This window comes from Orcinus orca, chromosome 5 (assembly GCF_937001465.1).
Source record: "Orcinus orca chromosome 5, mOrcOrc1.1, whole genome shotgun sequence".
In the NCBI taxonomy this organism is placed as follows: Eukaryota; Metazoa; Chordata; class Mammalia; order Artiodactyla; family Delphinidae; genus Orcinus; species Orcinus orca.
In genome coordinates this window covers 28,569,644-28,593,283 of record NC_064563.1, presented here as the reverse complement: position 1 = coordinate 28,593,283, position 23,640 = coordinate 28,569,644, and the positions used below count along the sequence as shown (strand labels likewise).

Here is a 23,640-nt window from a genome sequence, read left to right as displayed (position 1 = left end):
ACCAATTATTGAGGAGGCTGTCTTTTCTCCATTGTATATTCTTGCCTCCTTTATAAAAAATAAGGTGACCTTATGTGTGTGGGTTTATCTGTGGGCTTTCTATCCTGTTCCATTGATCTATATTTCTGTTTTTGTGCCAGTACCATACTCTCTTGATTACCGTAGCTTTGTAGTATAGTGTGAAGTCCACAAGCCTGATTCCTCCAGCTCCGTTTTTCTTTCCCAAGATTGCTTTGGCTATTTGGGGTCTTTTGTGTTTCCATACAAATTGTGAATTTTTTTATTCTAGTTCTGTGAAAAATGCCATTGGTAGTTTGATAGGGATTGCATTGAATCTGTAAATTGCTTTGGGTAGTAGAGTCATTTTCACAATGTTGATTCTTCATATCCAAGAACATGGTGTATATCTCCAACAGTTTGTATCATCTTTAATTTCTTTCGTCAGTGTCTTATAGTTTTCTGCATACAGGTCTTTTGTCTCCTTAGGTAGGTTTATTCCTAGGTATTTTATTCTTTTTGTTGCAATGGTAAATGGGAGTGTTTCCTTAATTACTCTTTCAGATTTTTCATCATTAGTGTATAGGAATGCAAGAGATTTCTGTGCATTAATTTTGTATCCTGCTACTTTACCGAATTCATTGTTTAGCTCTAGTAGTTTTCTGGTAGCATCTTTAGGATTCTCTATGTATAGTATCATGTCATCTGCAAACAGTGACAGTTTTACTTCTTTTCTGATTTTGATTCCTTTTATTTCCTTTTTTTTCTCTGATTTCTGTGGCTTAAATTTCCAAAACTATGTTGAATAATAGTGGTGAGAGTGGGCCACCTTGTCTTCTTTCTCATCTTAGTGGAAATGGTTTCAGTTTTTCACCATTGAGAATGATGTTGGCTGTGGTTTTCTCATATATGACATTTATTATGTTGAGGTAAGTTCCCTCTGTGCCTACTTTCTTGCAGGTTTTTATCATAAATGGGTATAAATTTTGTCAAAAGCTTTTTCTGCATCTATTGAGATGATCATATGGTTTGTATTCTTCAATTTGTTAATATCGTGTATCACATTGATTGATTTGCCTATATTGAAGAATCCTTGCATTCCTGGGATAAACCCCACTTGATCATGGTGTATGATCCTTTTAATGTGCTGTTGGATTCTGTTTGCTAGTATTTTGTTGAGGATTTTTGCATCTATGATCATCAGTGATACTGGCCTGTAGTTTTTTTCTTTGTGGCATCTTTGTCTGGTTTTGGTATCAGGGTGATGGTGGCCTCTTAGAATGAGTTTGGGAGTGTTCCCTCCTCTGCTATATTTTGGAAGAGTTTGAGAAGGATAGGTGTTAGCTCTTCTCTAAATGTTTGATAGACTTTGCCTGTAAAGCTTTCTGGTCCTGGGCTTTTGTTTGTTGGAAGATTTTTAATCACAGTTTCAATTTTTGTGATTGGTCTGTTTATATTTTCTATTTCTTCCTGGTTCAGTCTTGGAAGGTTGTGCTTTTCAAAGAATTTGTCTATTTCTTCCAGGTTGTCCATTTTATTGGCATATAGTTGCTTGTAGTAATCTCTCATGATCCTTTGTATTTCTGCAGTGTCAGTTGTTACTTCTCCTTTTTCATTTCTAATTCTATTGATTTGAGTCTTCTCTCTTTTTTTCTGGATGAGTCTGGCTAATGGTTTATCAATATTTTTTATCTTCTCAAACAACCAGCTTTTAGTTTTATTGATCTTTGCTATTGTTTCCCTCATTTCTTTTTCATTTATCTCTGCTCTGATCTTTATGATTTCTTTCCTTCTGCTAACTTTGGGGTTTTTTGGTCTTCTTTCTCTAATTGATTTAGGTATAAGGTTAGGTTGTTTGTTTGAGCTGTTTCTAGTTTCCTGAGGTAGAATTGTATTGCTATAAACTTCCCTGATAGAACTGCTTTTGCTGCATCCCATAGGTTTGGGGTCATCGTGATTTCATTGTCATTTGTTTCTAGATATTTTTTTATTTCCTCTTTGATTTCTTCAGTGATCTCTTGGTTATTTAGTAGTGTATTGTTTAGCCTCCATGTGTTTGCGTTTTTTACAGTTTTCTTCCTGTAATTGATATCTAGTCTTATAGCATTATGGTTGGAAAAGATAGTTGATATGATTTCAATTTTCTTAAATTTGCCAAGGCTTGATTTGTGACCCAAGATATGATCTATCCTGAAGAATGTTCCATTTGCACTTCAGAAGAAAGTGTATTCTGTTGTTTTTGGATGGAATGTCCTATAAATATCAATTAGGTCCATCTTGTTTAATGTGTCATTTAAAGCTTGTGTTTCCTTATTTATTTTCATTTTGGATGATCTGTCTGTTGGTGAAAGTGGGGTGTTAAAATCCCCTACAATGATTGTGTTACTGTCGATTTCACCTTTTATGGCAGATAACATATGCCTTATATATTGAGGTGCTCCTATGTTGGGTGCATAAATATTTACAATTGTTATATCTTCTTCTTGGATCGATCCCTTGATCATTATGTAGTGTTCTTCTTTGTCTTTTGTAATAGTCTTTATTTTAAAGTCTGTTTTGTCTGATATGAGAATTGCTACTCCAGTTTTCTTTTGATTTCCATTTTCATGGAATATCTTTTTCCATCCCCTCACTTTCAGTCTGTATGTGTCCTTAGGTCTGAAGTGGGTCTCTTGTAGACAGAATATATACGGGTCTTGTTTTTGTATCCATTCAGCCAGTCTACGTCTTTTCGTTGGAGCATTTAATCCATTTACAGTTAAGGTAATTATCGATATGTATGTTCTTATTACCATTTTCTTAATTGTTTTGGGTTTGTTGTCGTAGGTCTTTTCCTTCTCTTGTCTTTCCTGCCTAGAGAAGTTCCTTTAGCATTTGTTGTAAAGCTGGTTTGGTGGTGCTGAATTCTCTTAGTTTTTGCTTGTCTGTAAAGTTTTTAATTTTTCTGTCGAATCTGAATGAGGTCCTTTCTGGGTGGAGTAATTTTGGTTGTATGTTTTTCCCTTTCATCATTTTAAATATGTCCTGCCACTCCCTTCTGGCCTGCAGAGTTTCTGCTGAATGATCAGCTGTTAACCTCATGGCAATTCCCTTGTATGTTATTTGTTGTTTTTCTCTTGCTGCTTTCAATATTTTTTCTTTGTATTTAACTTTTGATAGTTTGATTACTATGTGTCTTGACATCTTTCTCCCTGGATTTATCCAGTATGGGACTCTCTGCTCTTCCTGGGCTTGACTGACTATTTCCTTTCCCATATTAGGGAAGTTTTCAACTATAATCTCTAGAAATATTTTCTCAATCCCTTTCTTTTTCTCTTCTTCTTCTGGGACTCCTATAATTTGAATGTTGTTGCATTTAATGTTGTCCCAGAGGTCTTTGAGACTGTCCTCAGTTCTTTTCCTTCTTTTATCTTTTTTCTGCTCTGTGGTAGTTATTTCCACTATTTTATCTTCCAGGTCACTTATCTATTCTTCTGCCTCAGTTATTCTGCTATTGATTACTCTACAGAATTTTTAATTTCATTTATTGTGTTGTTCATCATTGTTTGTTTGCTCTTTAGTTCTTCTAGGTCCTTGTTAAACGTTTCTTGTATTTTCTCCACTCTACTTCCAAAATTTTGGATCATCTTTAGTATCATTACTCTGAATTCTTTTTCTGGTAAACTGCCTATTTCCCCTTCATTTGTTTGGTCTGGTGGGTTTTTACTGTGCTCCTTCATCTGCTGTGTATTTCTCTGTCTTCTCATTTTGCTTAACTAACTGTGTTTGGGGATCCCCTTTTCGCTGGCTGCAGGTTCCTAGTTCCCATTGGTTTTGGTGTCCCCCCCCATTGGCTAAGGTTGGTTCAGTGGGTTGTGTAGACTTCCTGGTGGAGGGGAATGTTGCCTGTTTTCTGATGGATGAGGCTGGATCTTGTCTTTCTGGTGGGTAGGACCACACCCAATGGTGTGTTTTGGGGTGTCTGTGACCTTATTATGATTTTAGGCAGCCTCTGTGCTAATGGGTGGGTTGTGTTCCTCTCTTGCTAGTTGTTTGGCATGGGGTGTCCAGCACTGGAGTTTGCTGGTCGTTGAGTGGAGCTGGGTCTTAGCATTGAAATGGTTGGAGATCTCTGAGAAAGCTATCCCTGATTGATATTACAAGGGACCAGGAGGTCTCTGGTGGACCAATGTCCTGAGCTCAGCTCTCCCACCTCGGAGGCTCAGGCCTGACACCCGGCCAGAGCACCAAGACCCTCTTAGCCACATAACTCAGAAGAAAAGGGAGAAAGGGAATAAAAAAGAAAGAAAGAAAATAAAACAAAGTTATTAAAATAGAAAATTTTTAAAAATAAGTATTATGAAAATAAAAAAGTAATTTAAAAAAAGAAGAGAGCAACCAAACCAATAAACAAATCCACCAATGATAACAAGCACTAAAAACTATACTAAAAAATGCGGACAGACAGAACCTTAGGACAAATGGTAAGAGCAAACCTATATAGACAAAATCACACAAAGAAGCATACACATGCACACTCACAAAAAGAGAAAAAGGAAAAAATTATATATATATATATATATATATATATATATATATATAAAAGGAAGAGAGCAAACCAAATCAGTAAACTAATCTACCAGCGATAATAAACTGTAAATACTAAACTAAGATAAATATAAAACTAGAAACATATTAGACGCAGAAAGCAAACCCAAGTCTACAGTTGCTCCCAAAGTCCGCCACCTCAGTTTTGGGATGATTCGCTGTCTCTTCAGGTATTCCACAGATGAAAGTTACATCAAGTTGATTGTGGAGGTTTAATCCACTGCTCCTGAGCCTGCATGGAGAAATTTCCTTTCTCTTCTTTGTTCGCACAGTGCCTGGGTTTCAGCTTTGGATTTCCCCTGCCTCTGTATGTAGGTCACCCGCTGGTGTCTGTTCTTTACCCAGACAGGAGGAAGTTAAAGGAGCGGCTGATTAGTGGGCTCCGGCTCACTCAGGCTGGGGGCAGGGAGAGGTATGGAGTGCAGGGCGAGCCTGCAGCGGCAGAGGCTGGCATGACATTGCAACAGGCTGAGTCACGCCGTGTGTTCTCCCTGCAAAGTTGTCCCTGGATCACGGGAGCCTGGCCGTGGCGGGCTACACAGGCTCCCAGGGGGTTGTGGATAGTGACCTGTGCTTGCACACAGGCTTCTTGGTGGTTGCAGCAGCAACCTTAGCGTTTCATGCCCGTCTCTGGGATCTGAGCTCATAGCCGAGCCTCGTGCCCATCTCTGGAGCTCATTTAGGCGGTGCTCTGCCTTTTGTGGGCAGACAGGGAAGGAATCCCCTCTCCTCATGCACCCTGAAACAATGGTCTCTTGCCTCTTAGGCAATTCCAGACTTTTTCCTGGACCCCCTCCCTTTCAGGCTGTGTCCATGCAGCCAACCCCAGTCCTCTCCCTGGGGTCTGACCTCCGAAGCCCGAGCCTCAGCTCCCAGCCCCCGCCCACCCCGCCGGGTGAGCAGACAAGCCTCTCAGGCTGGTGAGTGCTGGTCAGCACCGATCCTCCGTGCGGGAATCTCTCCACTTTGCCCTCTGCACACCTGTTGCTGCGCTCTCCTCCATGGCTCTGAAGCTTCCCCCCAACCCACCCCCCATCTCTGCCAGTGAAGGGGCTTCTAGTGTGTGGAAACCTTTCCCCCTTCACAGCTCCCCTCCCACTGGTGCAGGTCCCGTCCCTATCCTTTTGTCTCTGTTTATTCTTTTTTCTTTTGCCTTACCCAGGAACGTGGGGAGTTTCTTGCCTTTTGGGAGGTCTGAGGTCTTCTGCCAGCATTCAGTAGGTGTTCTGTAGGGGTTGTTTCACATGTAGATGTATTTTTGATGTATTTGTGGGGAGGAAGATGATATCCATGTCTTACTCCTCCACCATCTTGAAGGTCCTCCCCTCCATTTGAAATATAGCAGTGCGTGCATGTCAATCCCAAACTCCCTAACTATCCAAGTTTTTCTCTGAAATGGGAGGGATTAAAATCAACCTTTTTTTTAAAGTGTAGATTTCTCAGTTCAGCCCTAATTTGATATTCTGGGCATGAGTACCTCTTGTTGTGATTAGCGTTTGTCCTTTCCATTTTATTACACCTAAAGCGAATACAGATGTCTCTGTGTAGAGTACGCTTTAAGAAACCCTTCCGCCCAGCCCTCCGGCAGTGTGGTCAATGTTCCCTGCCTGCCAAGTGTGTGTATTGGGAGTGTGCAGCTGAGAGCAGATGGTACCACCCTCCATCGGGAGGGACCTCACCAATCTGGAAGAGAAGCCTTTGCAGGACCTATCATTTTCCCTAAAGCTGGTGTCATGAACCTGGCCATGTTTGCTCCAACAGACTAGCTGCATGCTGGGGGTGTAGTGTTTCTCAAGGGGATGCTATGGCCATTTCAGATGAGATGGTTCTTGATGGTATAAGACCGGCCTGCTCAAGGCAGGACATTTAGCACCCTTGGCTCTTGACCAATAAAGGCCATTAGCAATCCCCAGTCACTGTGATGAGCTAAATCAAACACGCAACACCTCCCACCCCCTCAATGAACTTTCCCCATGAGGCAGTACTGGCCCTGGATGAGATTTTGCAAATTCACAGGATGCCAACCATATTAGCCAACGATATTCAGGAAAATAAAGATGTGAAAGCTGTGACTGATAAGTGTAAGGTACTTCAAGGAGCCAGACTGATTTTTAGTGACACATGTGACACACATTCAAAATATTTCTGATGGTGAAACGAGCTCCACATTCAGCCTCTTCTGATCTCAAACATGGACAGGGAGTTAGCCAGAAGTATGTGGCTTTTCTACAACATAAGAGTGAGGAGAGCTAACTCTTAGGTGGTACATACGTCATGCCAGTCACTGTTAAGCACTTTGCATATATTAACTCATTTAATCCTTCCAACAACCAAGAACGCTATGAGGTAACTATTGCTAATATTGTCCCATTTCACAGATGAGAAAGCAGGCACGGAGAGATAAGTGACTTGCCCAAGGTCACACAGGTAGTTAATAGAGGCAGGGTTCGAGCCCAGCCTCTCTGGCTCCAGAGCCAGATGTTTACCACCCATGCTTGGATGAGGATGTGGAAATGAAGTTCCCCACCCCCGGAGCTCTGTAGACATCGAGCTCTGCCTGGTTACTCTCACTGCAAATGCCCCAGCTGTGCAATACATAGAAAAATGAGTTCCTCTGAGACTGGGAGTTTTCTGAGAGGTGGTGGATCATGTTTCAAGTATCAGGAATAGGATATGGAATCATGATCTGGGTGGAAACTATGGTTGATAAATTATAAGCTTTTTGGTTTCATGACCCCTTTATGCTCTTAAACGTTGCTAATGACTCTGAAGAGCCTTTATCTATGTGGGTTATATCTATTGATATTTACTGTTTTAGAAACGAAAACTAAGAAACTTACAAATGCTTATTTATTAACTTATTTAAAAATTACAATAATAAACACATTCCAGGTTAACATATATAACATAATTTGATCCAAAAAATACATTTTCCAAAACAAACTTAGTGTGAAGAGTGGCATCGTGTACATTTTTGCAATCTCTTCAGTGTCTGCCTTGAATATCCTCATGTCTTCTCTGCCTTCAACCTGTTGTGATCTGCCTTTTAGGTCAAAGTATGTGAAGAAAAAAATATGGCCTCACCCAGATATATAGTTGGAAAAGGGAGGAGTATTTTAATCTTTTCAGATAATTGTAACTATTCTTCTCTGATACTGTACCAGAACTCCATAAGCAATGGTTTCTTAAAGTTTAGCTACAATACAATAAAGTACCTGGAATCACATCAATGAACTTATTATACACTGCTGCATTAAAATCCATTGGTCTATTTTGCCCTTTGAATGAATCTTTTACCCATACATTCTGTGTAACAGTATGCATTGATCACTTAGAAGTTAGTGATTTATGGTTAAGTAGATCTTTCTAAAGTTGACATATTTCATTATACATTATCAGTCAGTCATTAATAGCACTACTCACTTCATCAGAAAAGTATTAAAGCATTGGTAAATTGTCACACTCTCTATGGCAGGCACAAATTTTCCAAAATTGAAGTCTCAACTTTATCATTGGCAACCACTACTATGAGTTCTTTTCCTTGAAGTGACAGGCTTACTTTAAAGGAAAGTTTGCCACACACTCAAGTTTGAATAAACATAGTTTGTCTGTCAATCATTCTTTCAAGTAAGAACAGCATCCCCTACAAAAGCGTCCTAGTTTAGCTCCCATTCAACTTAAATCACATGAATGCTTTTCCTAGAGACAAACCTGCGTACTTTGCTCTGCAAAGATGTTTTATGTGTACTTTCCATTTTGTCACACAGAATATTAAAATACATGTACTCAAGGATTGAGATTTAATAAAATGGGTAATTTTTACCGCATCGTTAAAGCCATTCTTAAGTGAAATTGGCCTTCTCTCTTTCTTTCTTTCTTTCTTTTTACAGTGACTGTATGTCACATAGAATGAGGTCAGGTGCTACTAAGGCACCAGCACTTTTATTCACCACTGGTTTTATACCAACAATGCAAATATCAACACAGAGACAAAGTCAAATAATGTCTTAGTGTTCATAGGATGATGATTTTGACTTTGTGGACATAGCAGAAAGGGCCTTGGGAATCCAAGGGGTCCACAGATTACACTTTGAGAACCCCTCTTCTGGAACATCACACCCACATGAAAGAACAGAGGGCACAAGTGTTAGATTCAAAGGGTCTAGACATCGGTCCTTGAGCCACTCCTTACTATCAAAGTGACCTTGGGTGAACCAGGTAATCTCTCTGAGACTCAGTTTCCTCACTTGGAAAATAGAATCAACCCAATCTCTTGGTCAAGGGTATGCAAGAGTAGGAACAAAATACATTCTAAAAATCAGTTTCATTCATTCATTCATCAATTTCTTTCATTCATTCATTCATTTTGCCCAGAATCTTAGGGGAGGAATTAGGAGAAAACTACACCAATTTCTGCTGGTGTATCAGGAGGCATGTTACTGCAGAGGAAAAGGTAATTGTGAGATAGAGGTAGGTGATAAGGGGCTGGAGCCATGGAAACCCTGCCACCCAGCCCCAGACACTGCAGGGGCTCCTCTTCTGGTCTGGCCCCTCCAGGGGGCTCTTGGTGAAGCTGAGTTCAGCCACCTTAGGCCACAGCCACTGCAAGATAGCCCCATGCTGCTGGCCCCATTTCCCCACAGAACCCGTTGCTGGTCCCAAATGCATGTGCATCTGTGTGTTGCACTCCCACACACAGGTCCTGGCATGCTAAGTCTCCCACCTCAGAAAGCAGATTGGAAAGCAAGATTTTTTTTTAACATTTTTTTTTGAATTGTGTTTTATTTTTTTATACAGCAGGTTCTTATTAGTTATCCATTTTATACATATTAGTATATATATGTCAATCCCAATCTCCCAATTCATCCCACCACCACCCCTCCCACCACCGCTTTCCCCCGTTGGTGTCCATATGTTTGTGTGTGTCTACATCTGTGTCTCTATTTCTGCCCTGCAAACCAGTTCATTTGTACCATTTTTCTAGGAAAGCAAGATTTTAAAAGTGATATTGTTACTGCGTGCAAACTCCCTCTGCTCACCACATGACAGGCCAATAAATCAGGAGACAAGGTATTGAGGAAAGGAATAGCAACTTTATTCAGAAGGCCGGGAGTCTGAGAAGTTGGCAAACTAATGTCCTAGAGTACCATCAGGGTCTGGATGCTAGTTTCTTTTATAGGACAGAGATGGGGAGGAGGTGAGGAAGTAAAGTAAAAAGGCCATAAGTCTTGCAAAACATCTCCTGGTTTGGCCAGCCTAGGGGAGGTGATGTGTTAATATCTTCTTTCTTGCAGCCATTCACAGGTAGGCAGGGTCAGAATGTTTCCCTGTGAGCTGAACTAAAGCACTTTAGTTTAACATTTAGGCAGAGGGGCAATGTTCCCCGAGGGAGGCCATTATGTATGCCAATAGCTATAGACAACATCCTTTTAGTGATCATAGTAACAAATAGCAACAGAGAGCAAAGGTTAAAGTAAAAGAAACAGATCCAACATGGAGTCAGATTTTGTTCTTCCCTGTTACAATATTTTTTATATAGAAACCATTAGGTCTGATCTTTTAAGTACATCACCCTCCCACTATAGTTCTTTATTAGTTACAACGAATTCTAGCGGCAGGCCTCACAAAAGATCGTGATAGCCCGATGTGTCATTCACAGATACTGGGAACTGCAGTTTTAAATATCCTTCCTCCTCAGGATTCTATCCCAGGACATTCCTTCCACAGTCTCTCAACTTGCTGTGCTTTTAATTTGCTATTTGATGTGATTCTAAGTAAAGAAAAATTTTTAAATGATTAGCATAGATTTTACAGTTTATCTTCATACTGTGCAATGCCCATTTGTTTCAAATGCAAACAGAAGAGCAGTTAACTGCTGTGCAGAATCTCTGAAAATTACAGCATTTGCATGTTCTAGCTCAGGTATGCATATGTATTTAATTCTTTAGCAGAGCATTGTAAAGGCTACACAAATGGTACTCCATGGTTTTCATTTCACTTCTTGATATGTGCATATTCTACCAACATTCTCTGCATTTGACTTGCTGATAGTAAGGACGGTGTGAAAAGAAAGGAATAATGGATTGTTTTATCTTTCCTTTTCTTCTCTGTCATCATTTTCAGCATAAGATTGGCTACTATAGGGACGTAACATAGTAAGAAAGGATAGGACAATGTTCTTCGGTTGCTTGCCTTTTTTCTGTGTTCAAAACAATTTTGGTTCAAACAGAAGGGGTAGCCTCTTGGGGCTGTCAGCTCCCTGCTTAGTGGACTATGCACTCGTAGCTGTCATATGCTTACCTTGTTCTGTCTCTGAGTCCCCCTGAATGCCGCTCCCCCATCCCCACATCGTGGGTCCACCATAATGCTGTGCTTGTGGTACATCCTGATCACTAGATATGAAGAGAGAGCAGGAACGGGGAGGCATGCCTATTACACCCATCTCCACTGCCCGGAACACGCTCCATTGTCCCATCAGGCTTCCTTTACAAAACCCAAGTTCAAAGATAAAATTATTAAGAATTTCAACATGGTGACAGCAGAGATTTCAACCAAGCTCAGGGCCCTCTTGAGTACATGGCCCTCATGTGCGTCTCAGGTCACACACCCATGAAACTGTCCCTACCCCATTGCCTCTACTCCGGCCACATCGGTCTCTGCAGTCCCATGTCCCTTCCTTCTGAAGGGCACTACAGTGTGCTGCCCCCTCTGCCTGAAACTCAGTCCCCTCCCTCGTGGCCTGGGTGCCTCCCTGTTTCTCTTCCTGTGATCTCAGCTGAGCCATCACATCCTTAGCTTAGACCTCCCTGCCTGACCTGCCCAGATCAGAAATCTCTTAGCACCAAGAAGCCCTCCTTCAATGCATGTATCACCATCGCCATCCTTCATAAAGTAGCTGATTATCTGATTCCTTATTTCCCTCCCACACGTGACTGCCAGCAGCTTATGGGCCAGGGTTTTGTTCATCACTGTTTTGCCAGTGCTGGGTGCACGGTCCCTAATAAATATGAGGTGAGTGAATGGATGAATAAACGAATGAATGTTTTTGCAACCAGAACACACAGGTCAGATGAAGAGGTGGGATAAATGAGTGTGGCATGAATTCTAGTTTTTGTTTAAAGGGGGCTAAGTCCCATCTCAGTCTGAGCTGGTGCAAACTAAGTGAGCATGGCATCGCCCTTGTGAACTTCACTGTCTCTTCTAGGAGGTAATGAGGACTTGAGGATCGGGTATCTTTATCCCTTAAGGTATACAAGTCGTTTTTTATGTGTCTCCAGCCCCAGCATGGTGCCTTGCACTTACTCACTCCATCCTCAAAAAATTCTGGTTCTATTGAGCTGAAATTAGTTCGATGAAATTACGTTGCCCTGAGGTTTACTTTTTCTTACCTTCCCCTTATGTCTGCATTTCTCCCTCCTCCTTTGCCTTTTCCTCCTTCCTCTCCTTTCTTCTTGTTCAGGATTTCTGAGCCTTGAGAACTACTTTAGGTGTGATCAGATATCTCTAACAGAAAATGACCCTCATTTATATTTAGTTTAATTGGACTCTTCAAAGAGAAATGGTCTGGTCTGATGGGTCTTAGAATCATGGCTGTAGTTGGGCACTCCAGAGAACACCCCAGAACCAGTCTGGGCTCATTCGCTGCTAATATTCCCACATTGACATTGATCTTGGGATAGAATCTCAAGGCAGGCATGTCAGAAGTCCATCCCTTCAACCCCAGCCAATTCAGAGCAGAAATGAAACTTGAGGATGCGATGTAACCTGTTCTCCTGCCCTGAAGGCTGCAGAGCTAGCCTTGTCCGAGAGGCAGTAACTGGCCTGAGCAACAGCGATGGAATGGGAACCAGCCTTCTTGTTAGAGCCTGGCCCACAAGCTGTCTTGTCCATTATTCCACAACTACATTTGAGAAATGGCCAGGAGGGAATGTAGTGAAAGTGGAGTGTTCATAATGAAATTGAGGATCGACGAAATAATAAAAAACAAAAGCCTAAAGGTAAAACTGGTATTGACTGACCATCCCAGAAAACATTGTCAGTAAGAGATCGGGGCACCTTCCTATATGTAAAATGGGGTGGGGACTTCCTCTCCTGAGTGAGCCTTGAGTGGGAATGTAGAATGTTACTGGAAGCAATTCCCTCGGCGGTCCCCTTAGAAGTAACGGGGCTGCTTGGAGACGGCGCGGTGGGGCAGAGAGGGCGTGGAGTTACGACTCAGCCATACTTGGGGTTTGCACCAACTTCCGCTCTGTGACCTTGAGCAAGTAATAACTCCTTTGATCCTTTTTGCTGTTGTTGTTAATTTGTACAGATTGGTATAAAACACCTGCCTTGCAGGGTTGTTGTGACGATTAAACCAGATCACCTGGGCGGAGGTACAAAGCTCGATGCCTGACACGGGAGAGGCCACAACAGTGAGAGGCCCGCGTACCGCAAAAAAAAAAAAAAAAGTATATATATTCTTTCCATTATATATATTCTTTCCATTATATATATATAATCGAATCACTTTGTTGTACAGCAAAAATTACACAATATTGTAAATCAACTATACTTCAAAAAAAAAGAAAGACATCATGGACACACCAGAAAAAAAAAAAAAGATGCATATACTGACTCAGGAGGTCCAGGTGGGACCTGGGAGTCTGTATTCCTAACAAGCTCCCCAGGGATGCCCAGGCCGCTGCTTCACAGAGCACACTTTGAAGAATCAAGGATGTTGTCACAAAACAAAAGACACTGAGAGCTTTGGCCTTTGTCTCCTTTCCTCTGCAGTCATTTGTCTTTTGACCGCAGGCAAGTTCCTTAATCTCATACTGGGCAGAGGGCAAAGGAGAAACCTCCTGGGAAAAGGGGCAAAGTGAGATATCAGCCAGCTCCCTGCTTGATGAGCACCCACACACCCCACTTTTTCTGCCGGGTACACCGGATGGGGCACATTTCAGTTTTACCATCCAGGACATGAACGTGTTGGTCTGAGTTTAGTTCTAAAGGCCGCTTCTTTTTTTTTTGCGGTACGCGGGCCTTTCACTGTTGCGGCCTCTCCCGTTGCGGAGCACAGGCTCCGGACGCGCAGGCTCAGCGGCCATGGCTCACGGGCCCAGCCGCTCCGCGGCACGTGGGATCTGCCCTGACCGGGACACGCGTCCCCTGCATCGGCAGGCGGACTCTCAACCACTGTGCCACCAGGGAAGCCCAAAGGCCGCTTCTGCATTGACAAGTATCTGTGTGGAGGAAATGGTCTGGTTTTGGGTTTGCAAATCTGGTGCAGTCGAAGCTCTGTGTTCAGTGTGGCCGTTCTCAGGATCCCCGCTCTCTGCCTTCCATCCTCCTGCAGGGGAAATCTGTGCATTCAAGATCCATGGCCAGGAGCTGCCCTTCGAGGCTGTGGTGCTCAACAAGACGTCGGGAGAGGGCCGGCTCCGCGCCAGGAGCCCCATCGACTGTGAACTGCAGAAGGAGTACACGTTCATCATCCAGGCCTACGACTGTGGCACGGGGCCCCAGGAGACGGCCTGGAAGAAATCGCACAAGTGAGTGACCTGATGGATCTCCCTGGACCCCTCCCACCCCTGCCCTCCCATCTCCATTCACACGCTGCTCTTCAGATATGCATGTGCAGTGGTCACACCGTGCTGCTCCGGCCAGCCTGACTGCTGGCCAGGTCCCCAGGCCCCTACAGGCATCAGCGCGGGCCTCCTTCTACCCCTAGAATACTCCACCCCTCTGCTCCCCATGAAGATACTCCTATTTTTACCATCAGGACTGAGTTCAGATGTCACTTCCTCTGGGAAGCCTTCTGTCAGCCAGCCCATCCCTGCAGACCTCGTTAGGACGTTTCCCTGGATTTCTGCCAGGCCATGTGCTTCTCTCCATCACAGCACTTTTCATCTGGGGTTGTAACTCTCAAATAGAGTTTAGCTCAGCCCCTAACCCAGAGTAAGAGTGGTTCAATTCTTACTGGTTGGAGTGAATGAATAGCGGAGGGAATGAGGAGATAGAGGAAATGCGTCACCTAAAGCTCTGTAACTAGGAAGGCCAGAGAAGGGGAGGCACCTCTCTGGGGTGGATTCATCTCAGAGGATCGGGGCAAGGACAGGTAAAGGGGTCTCAATGGGAGGGAGGACAGAACACTCAGACAACAGCCACCCCGACTGTCTTGTGGTCTCTCTACTCTCCTGACCTTGGGACCTGAGTCAGTACCTGTGGGAGGTGTGGGAGGATGGTGTGATCCTTTCTTTACCACCATCTCTTCCTTCCTGTGTGTGGTCCTAGGGCCGTGGTCCATATCCAGGTGAAGGACGTCAATGAGTTTGCTCCCACCTTCAAAGAGCCGGCCTACAAGGCTGTCGTGACAGAGGGCAAGATCTACGACAGCATCCTGCAGGTGGAGGCTGTCGACGAGGACTGCTCCCCACAGTACAGCCAGATTTGCAACTATGAAATCGTCACAACTGATGTGCCTTTTGCCATCGACAGAAACGGTGAGTGTCCTGAGAGGACCCCAGTGAATGGAAGCAGGGAAACAGCTCCACCCCCCACCCCTTTGAAGGCCAAGTGAGGGCTCTGAATGCACTTGGCAGGTGACGCCTCCCTTGCTATCCCTGATGTAGGCTCTGTAACCCAGAACTCAGCCCTGCTCTAGAAGGGATGACCTTACGTAATCAGCAGCCCGGCCAGGTCTAAAACACCCCAGAAACCTCCTCAGTGAATAGTCTATAGAACTCACAATGCCATGCATTTGGATACTGAAGACAGGTTGGTTTTCTGGTAGAATTTTCCTGCCGTCATCCAGATGTGAGCCATGCCATCAACTCAGCCACATCTGAGTTTCCTGTATAACAAGTGTGACATTAGCCACACCATGACAATCTGCTCCCAGACAGAGAGAAGCTAAAAGGGAAGGCGGAGATTTTGGAAACACCGTCCAAGCTATAGATCCATTCAGGAATCTTTAAAGCTCTTGCCAAGGGTTTTTGAGAACTTCCACCCCAGCGAGAATGAGGAATGAAAGACCCCTCCCACCACACTCCAATCTCAAACTAAGCTTACTGAACTGAAAAGAATCCTAGAAAGCCATTTGGGTATTTCCCTATCACCATTATTAAAAAACTCATTGCAGTGTAAACACCACAGCCAGAGACCCAATCAACTCAGCGCACTTTAACTGCAATTTTCAATAACTTGATATTAATCAAGTCTATTGTCTCATTATTAGCAGGAGTGTGTCGGTGTACGTACATTATCCTCACTGTTTCAAATAGGATTTAACTGCTCAGCGATGGCAAAGTTGCAAAACCTGAGGCTCGTCCACGCCACAAATGTTCATTAAGTGCCAGGTACAGTGCTGGGAACTGGGAATAGAGAGAGAGGGAAAGTCAAAGCAGAAGTGGGCCTGCCCACATGGAGCTTACCCTCTAGCAAAAAAAAATCAAAATAAAAAATAGAAAGTCAGGCAGAGTCAAGGGTGAGGGTGGGGCACAAAGCGTGCCATGAACCAGAGTCAGGCAGCGAATTAGCCCTCAGCCTCCCGGTAGCCCATGCTTAGAGGGAAATACCATCAGTCACCTGCTCGCAAATCTTCAGTGCTTCCCGTGTTTCTTGATGTTGAGACCAGGGAGAAACTTACCCTGTGACAGAGTCTTCTGCATCCTGAGAATTGCAGCAGATTCCACAGGGCATGGAGGCCAAGGAGACACCCTCATCCTTGGTCTCCTGGAGTTTATGATCTGTCTCAGAAGATGAAACCAATATTCATCAAACAGACAAAATGGTAATAAGGAAGTTTCCTTAAAAGATGCTCAAACGTGTGGCCAGCGTCATACACCTGGACATCACTAGAGGCTAAGTGTGTAGGACACAAGATCAACGCATGAGAAAGCAAAGGAGAAAATACTGGACTTTAAAGTTTGGTTCAGGACTAAGAAGCAGGTAATTTCAATTAGAAGAACTGCTCCTGATAGCTTTTCCTACAGGCCCTATGAAGTGGCTGGCCTGTCCCCACCACACAGACATACATGACACACGCACACACGTACACACACACACACGCCACTCTACAAAATATGAAACAACTGCTTTGTATGTTTCTGGTCCCCTATGATCAGCTGTGCTGTCTATGTCCACAAGAGCTGTGGAACTTGGGGAGTGACAAGTCCTTGCTGAAGAGCTAGACTGGACATGGGGGAGGGTATCTGGAACAAGTGGTCAAGCTGCCCTTGGCCTCCTGCTTAGTTCTGGAGAGCCACAACCCGGGAGAGAGGAGATGCAAGTTCCTTCACCTGAGGCTAAACTGCCCCAGTCACGAAGATAATTACTCACCTTGATGAGCCATTTCACTAACACATGCCAATTTATTTACCTAGCTGTCTCATTAAAAGTGAGTAATGGTCCTTTGCCAGGCCTTTGCCTCCAGCGTTGGTTTACAGCCTGAGATGAAGAGGAGAGCCGGCACTCTGGGAGCGTGCCCCCCCCTCCCCGCCCACCCCACCCATGTCAAGGTTTACAAAAGCATTTCTCAAGTAATGAAGGCAGGACCTAAGGGCAGACGCAGAAGCAGCTCCCATTCTAATGAGCTTCCCAGTTGGCCCTTATCCATCACTTCTCCCAGTGACCTTCCCAGCTCCTTGAAGAAGTTCTTTGCATGCACATTTGAAAAAGTGCTGCTGGGCTTCCCTGGTGGCGCAGTGGTTAAGAATCCACCTGCCAATGCAGGCGACATGGTTCCAGCCCTGGCCCGGGAAGATCCCACATGCCGCAGAGCAACTAAGCCCGGCGAACCACAACTACTGAGCCCGCGCGCCACAACTACTGAAGCCTGCACATCTACAGCCCTTGCTCCACAACAAGAGAAGCCACCGCAATGAGAAGCCCGCGCACCACAACAAAGAGTAGCCCTGGCTCACCGCAACTAGAGAAAGCCCGCGCGCAGCAACGAAGACCCAACGCAGCCGAAAATAAAATAAATTAATTAATTAAAAAAAAAAAAAGAAAAAGTACTATTGAGTTGGACTCCACTCATTCAGGCCCCAGGACTTTTTCTTTTAATGCAAGATTCAACCTCTTCCAACCAGAAGTCTTCAGCCCCCCTTCCCTTGAATTCCTCCCCTGAAAACTCATGGCAATAACAGTCCCCGCCCCACTGTGGGGTGGTGAGGCCTCAGGGAGAGGCAGTGCCTGGGGATGATGTTCACAGGTACTTAGCATATAGTGTTCCATTCATGGCGCCATGATTATTAGATATTTACCTGGGTGACTGGGACACGAAGGGTATTCATTCCCCATGGATTTACAGACTGAAATTATGAGCCAATAACTGAGTTGGTGGCATTACCTCCCTCTTGGGAAATTCTGGATCCATTTCAGAAGGCTTCCAGGCCCCCATCTTCTAGCATTTGGCTGGTCTCTCTGAGGTTGGGAGGGCCTCTTTCCTCACTTCCATTGAACTGATGGAAAAACTGATCCCTAAAGCATGAAGAGCTGGCCATATAGCAGCTGTCACCTCAGTGGCAGAGTGGGGACTGGAGCCAGGTCCCCTGAGTGTTGGTCCCAAAGCCATTTCACCAGTGATATTATCACTGTCTTCAGTGACATTTGACAGGAACACATGGCAGTGGTATTTAAGTTCAAAAATACAAAGGTGTCTTAATCCTACGCCTACCACTCTGTGTATGTGTGTGTGTGTGTGAGAGAGAGAGAGGTCCTTGACAAGCTGCTTAAAACTGGCCTCAGATCCTCATTGTAACATGGGAATTAAGTACTGCACTCAGCCAGGGATGGGAATGATGGCTAAGGGAGCATCAGGGCTCTCGGTGACACCCGGTCTCCACTTGGCAGACGTTTCTACCTTCCAAGCAGTGGTTGGTCTCATGCAGCCTCTGCTGAGCCCTCCACAGGCTGCCCTGGTGAGTAACAGGCATCGGATAACCTAAGAGCACAGTGTGTCCTCAAGTCTGTCTGTTCTCCAAGTACATGAAAACACTTCTCTTCCACCCGAATAGAAGAGAAACGCACGTCCTTTGTGGAAAACAAGGGAAGCATAGAAAAGTATAAGAAGAAGTAAGTCACCTGTTATCCCACCAAAGAGAACCACTACTGACATTCTACCAGCACTTCTTCTACGAAGTTCTTGAACAAAATAAGGCCACGCTTTCCTTGCTTTTCTTTAGCTTCCCCTTTTCACTTAACATTCGATTGTGTGGATTTTTTCCATCCACAAACATGCTTCGTAATTAGCACTTTTAGCACGAACAGCAGTCGGTCTAAGCAGAGAATCAGGCTTAGCTTGTCTCTTCCTATTGGGCATCCAGTTTCTTTACTCTTTTTCAATGAACATATTTGCACCTCTGTCTGCAATTTTTATCATTTTTGCTGGAGTCAGTTGTTAGACGTGGAATTGCACGGCCAAAAGGTATGAACACTTGCAAAGTGACCGGCCTGCATAAGTTTCCTACAGGGCGACTCCGATTTAAATTCCATCAGAAGGAGGGTGCAGGTAAGTGCGCTTGTCTCATTGCAACCCCTACTCCACCTGAGGTTTTAAAAAATACCTTCACTATGACACGTGGTAGGTACGGAGAGTTCTTTGAGAGTTAACCTTCCCAAGTTCATCTGGAACAGAGAAATAAGCCCAGAGATCAGAACTCATCTGGGTTAACTGTGGACTCAGTTCTCCTGAGAAGGCACCTCTAGGAGAAATCATTCACATGTGGGGAAAATAACACAATTGTCACAGAAGCAAAAAGGAGGGCTGTTTGTGATCTTTCAAAATGTTTTTAAATGTGTGACTTAGCCAAACACGACCCTTCCCTCTACAACCATCAGTGAAAATGTTATACTCTGAGGCTTCAAATCCTGTGCTCTGAAACCCATTCTCCCATGCGTGAAGTCGGTGGTGGTGGAGAAGGTAAAGTAGTTTCTCAGTTTCATTAAGACTTCTTACAGAAGGGGAGCTGCTGTAAATGGAGCCAAGGATCGCGGGCTCGTGTGTTTGTTTATTTTTCTGCTGCAATCAGTAGTGTTTGGTCTGCTGAATGTCACACGGACAGTAAACCCTGAGCCTTCCTCTTCTACGAGGTGTATCTTTTGAGAGCCATTTAACTTTAAAGAAAGTTAAAACCTTTTGTTCAATTAGATGTTGCTGAAACATACTTCTCGTGGTCCTATTGCAGTGCTTCCACCTGGCAGAAGTCCTCCCCTGTGATGGCTCTAACCACGAACTAATTTATTAACAGAAGCCACAGGGAATGTTACCAACCCCACAGTGAGCTGTTGCAGATGTGCTTGGGACCCCGAGCTGAGACCGAAACAAATATCTGGAGAAAAAGGAAAGGGATTCTGAACATCCGCCACAAGGCCAAAGATACAGCAAACACATTTTTATTCAGAGATTCTTGACTGGCTTTGTTAAGGGAAACTTGACTTCCAATCACTGGCTGCAGTTGCATTTTTAGAAACAGTCCAGAGCAGAGAGCAGAAGAAATGATTCCAATTCTTGGTCCAATGTCTTGGGCAACTTCGTACCCCCTGACCCTCCACACCCTGACCTATGCTCACGTTCATAGCACCTGCTCATGACCTCGTGCTGAGTACTGTCTTACTAATATTGAGTGATGGGTGGATGAATTTTTCCTATCTTTAACACGTGATGTGGCTTTTCTAATTTTCTGAGCTTTCTTGGGTCAGTCCCTGTTGTCTCAATTTGCATGAACAATATACATCAGTTGGCATGGAAGAAAACTCATTAAAAAGTTTCCCCTTAGTTTTGATGAAACAGAAAAATATACCTGAGTCACACAGACATAGGCAACAGACTTGTGGTTGCCAAGGAGGTTGTTTGGGATTAGCAGATGCAAACTAGTATTACATAGGGTGGACGAACAAGGTCCTACAATATAGCACAGGGAAGAATATTCAATATCCTGTGATAAATCATAATGGAAAAGAATATGAAAAAGAATGTATATCTATGTATAAATGAATCACTTTGCTGTACAGCAGAAATTAACACAGCATTGTAAATCAACTGTACTTCAATAAATTTTTTTTTAATTTTAACAAAGGTGCACAAAAATGAAATATATATACCTGAGTCAGCCATTCCATGTTTGTGTATTTGCTTGTTGGTTTATTTGGGTTTTTTTTGTTTTTTTAACATCTTTATTGGAGTATAATTGCTTTCCAATGGTGTGTTAGTTTCTGCTTTATAACAAAGTGAATCAACTATACATATACATATGTCCCCGTATCTCTTCCCTCTTGCGTCTCCCTCCCTCCCACCCTCCCTATCCCACCCCTCTAGGTGGTCACAAAGCACCGAGCTGATCTCCCTGTGCTGTGCGGCTGCTTCCCACTAGGTATCATCAGTTTTACATTTAGGAGTGTATATATGTCCATGCCACTCTCTTGATTTTGCTTCTGGCAAAGGATGATGATATCATTTGAATTCTAATTTGCTGTCAGCTCCACCATTGAAAAAAAAAAAGCCAGAATGAAATTATTCTCAACAAAGGGAGACTTTAAGCTCTGGGAATCAAAAAGTAAAAAGTAGGGCTTCCCTGGTGGCGCAGTGGTTGAGAGTCCGCCTGCCGATGCAGGGGACACGGGTTCGTGCCCCGGTCTGGGAAGATCCCACATGCCGCGGAGCGGCTGGGCCCGTGAGCCATGGCCGCTGAGCCTGCGCGTCCAGAGCCTGTGCTCCGCAACAGGAGAGGCCACAACAGTGAGAGGCCCGCGTACCGCAAAAAAAAAAAAAAAAGTAAGAAGTATTAAATGCACGTCAGGCCTTGATTCATTTTTTGAAACCAAAATTGTATTTCAGCAAAAATAGTCAATTAAAAGTTTGCTCATCAATTGTCAAAGATTTATTTCTGAACCATAATATCAAACCCACAGGAACAAATACACACAAATGGCTCAGAAACAATGTCTGGTCTCTCTTGGAGGAGAGAAATGTCTTTGCCACCAGGGCAAGGAATCTGTTATTCTGTGTAGCTTTCAGAAGAGAGGTCACACGTTTTCTTGTATTGATTTTACTTCCTATTTGGTAGCAAAATAATGTGAGACGAGGCAATGAACATTCCTGGCGAAGAGCCCAGATGTTAAAAAATACGTGTCGGGACGTTTCTGAACTCCATCTTTTTCCCAGAGATTTCATGTCAGATGAGCATACGTTGCCCTACATTAGGGACACAGCCTAATGTAGGGTTAGTTTGGTGCAGTTTAGGGTGGTCTTCTGACGACCCCGTACTTAACACAACCAGTTGGATTCCAGATGTGTGGGCAGAATTACCCGGCAGTTCCGTTGCACAGCTGGGGCGGCTCCAGCCGGCAGTTCCTGAGAATCTGCCACCAAGGCACAAGCAGGTCACACGTGGAAGCCACGTCCCTACTTACCCTAGTCTTTACAAAGAGATAGGGAAAGGGGACATTTTATTCTGGTGAAGGTTGAAAGAGGGCAGAAGGGATTTTGAAGAACTGCAACGTGTTTAACTTGATCTGAAATGATTTTCAATGTCCCTGTATCTTCAGGCAACGTCAGGAACACGGAGAAGCTGAGCTATGACAAGCAACGCCAGTATGAGATCCTGGTGACCGCCTACGACTGTGGACAGAAGCCTGCAGTGCAGGACACCCTGGTGCAGGTGGACGTAAAGCCAGTTTGCAAGCCTGGCTGGCAAGGTGGGCCTGCTCTTGTCGGTACTGTTGGGTGAAGGCAGCTTGGCCATGTGTTTAGGAGGTGCTGGACTTGCCCTCCAATCATCACAGTGAATCACTAGAGGAATTTGTAAAGCACAGGCACTCTGCTGTGAGAAAGAGTAGCCTGTTTGTTCTTACAACTCCTGGGCGATAGAGTACCCCCATTTTACAGCTGAGAATGTCCAAGCCAACTCATCCAACTCGTGTGCCCAGTTTGTCCAGTGTGCCCTTTCTCAAGTCTCATGACCTCTTCCTATCAATAGGAATTGTCCCACAGTGCTCAGGAGAAAGGGCCAATTCACTTCACCTAAGGGTTCGGAGTTCAGCTGGTGCATTTCAAGTTTTAATAATTGCTCAGCACCCGGGGAAGTTTGCATGTTCCTTGGGCTTGCACAGAGGGCGTACAGGCAGGGGCTGGAGATACAGAATCCAGCCTCTGTGTTAGGGGGTTTCTGAAGTGTTGGCTCTGGTAATGGAGAAGCAATGGCCTTCGATGGAGGTGGATATCTGTGCTAGTTTAGATCTTTTAGGATGCAAAGACAGAAGGTTCAGGTTACCCTTTGAGGATGCAGGTGTAGCAATGAACTAAGGGGGAATAAGGATGGGAAGGCCAGCTGCAGAGCTGGAGCTCACAGAGGATTGGATGGTTTATGGAATAACAAGAGCTCTTGTGGTGGCACCAGTAGTTCTGGTGGCCGAGCAGGGATGCTGGAGTTATCTCTGTGCCACCGTTTTGGTTGTTGATGCTGTCGCAGGGTTCTGCTTACACATAACTTAGGGCGCGCCATGGTTTCATCCACTTTGTGCCTCTGTCTGCTGCCTTCCCTTCATAGGTCTTAAAAGCTTCAGGGCCCCTGTTACATTCTACCTCTTTCTCTGTGTCTATCGCTCTGTATCTTTCATTCTAAACTCCCCAAGAGAGGGTGCGATTAGCTGTGTTGGTCGTTCATGTCCCTATGGGACAGGCTGACGCCAGACCACATATAGGTCACTGGTCAGACCTTGAATGGCTGCATTTTAGGCAGGCATTTATTCCTAATCCAATTCAGCAGGCCAGACTGGCAGGACCTCATGGTGCAAAGCAAGGACACCTGAGGACCCACCAGGGTCATTGCCCTCAGATCGTCCCCTGCACAACTTTATCTTCCTTCATCTTGCAACTAGAAAGATGGGAGGGGGTAATTAAATCCACCTCTGGAGAGAACCGGAATTGCTTGCCTTTGAACAAAGTAGACAAGGTGAAATGCTGAGTAGGGGAGACACAGCTAAGACTTGTGAGAGGTAAAGAACAAAGGAGAGTCTTCTCTGTGTCTGTCTATTTCAAGCAAGAGACAGAGAAAAAGGAACAAGCCAGAGTGG

At 44.3% G+C, this 23,640-nt stretch overlaps 1 protein-coding gene across 1 annotated transcript in view; it reads left to right on the top strand.

Annotated features, from left to right (window-relative positions):
* Positions 1-23,640, top strand: part of CLSTN2 (calsyntenin 2) — a 655,487-nt gene that overhangs the window by 481,100 nt on the left and 150,747 nt on the right. The window contains exons 3-5 of the mRNA XM_004278975.3: positions 13,922-14,117; positions 14,860-15,068; positions 22,114-22,263. Of these exons, the coding sequence (XP_004279023.1) occupies positions 13,922-14,117; positions 14,860-15,068; positions 22,114-22,263 (555 nt within the window). The remainder of the gene's footprint in view (positions 1-13,921; positions 14,118-14,859; positions 15,069-22,113; positions 22,264-23,640) is intronic.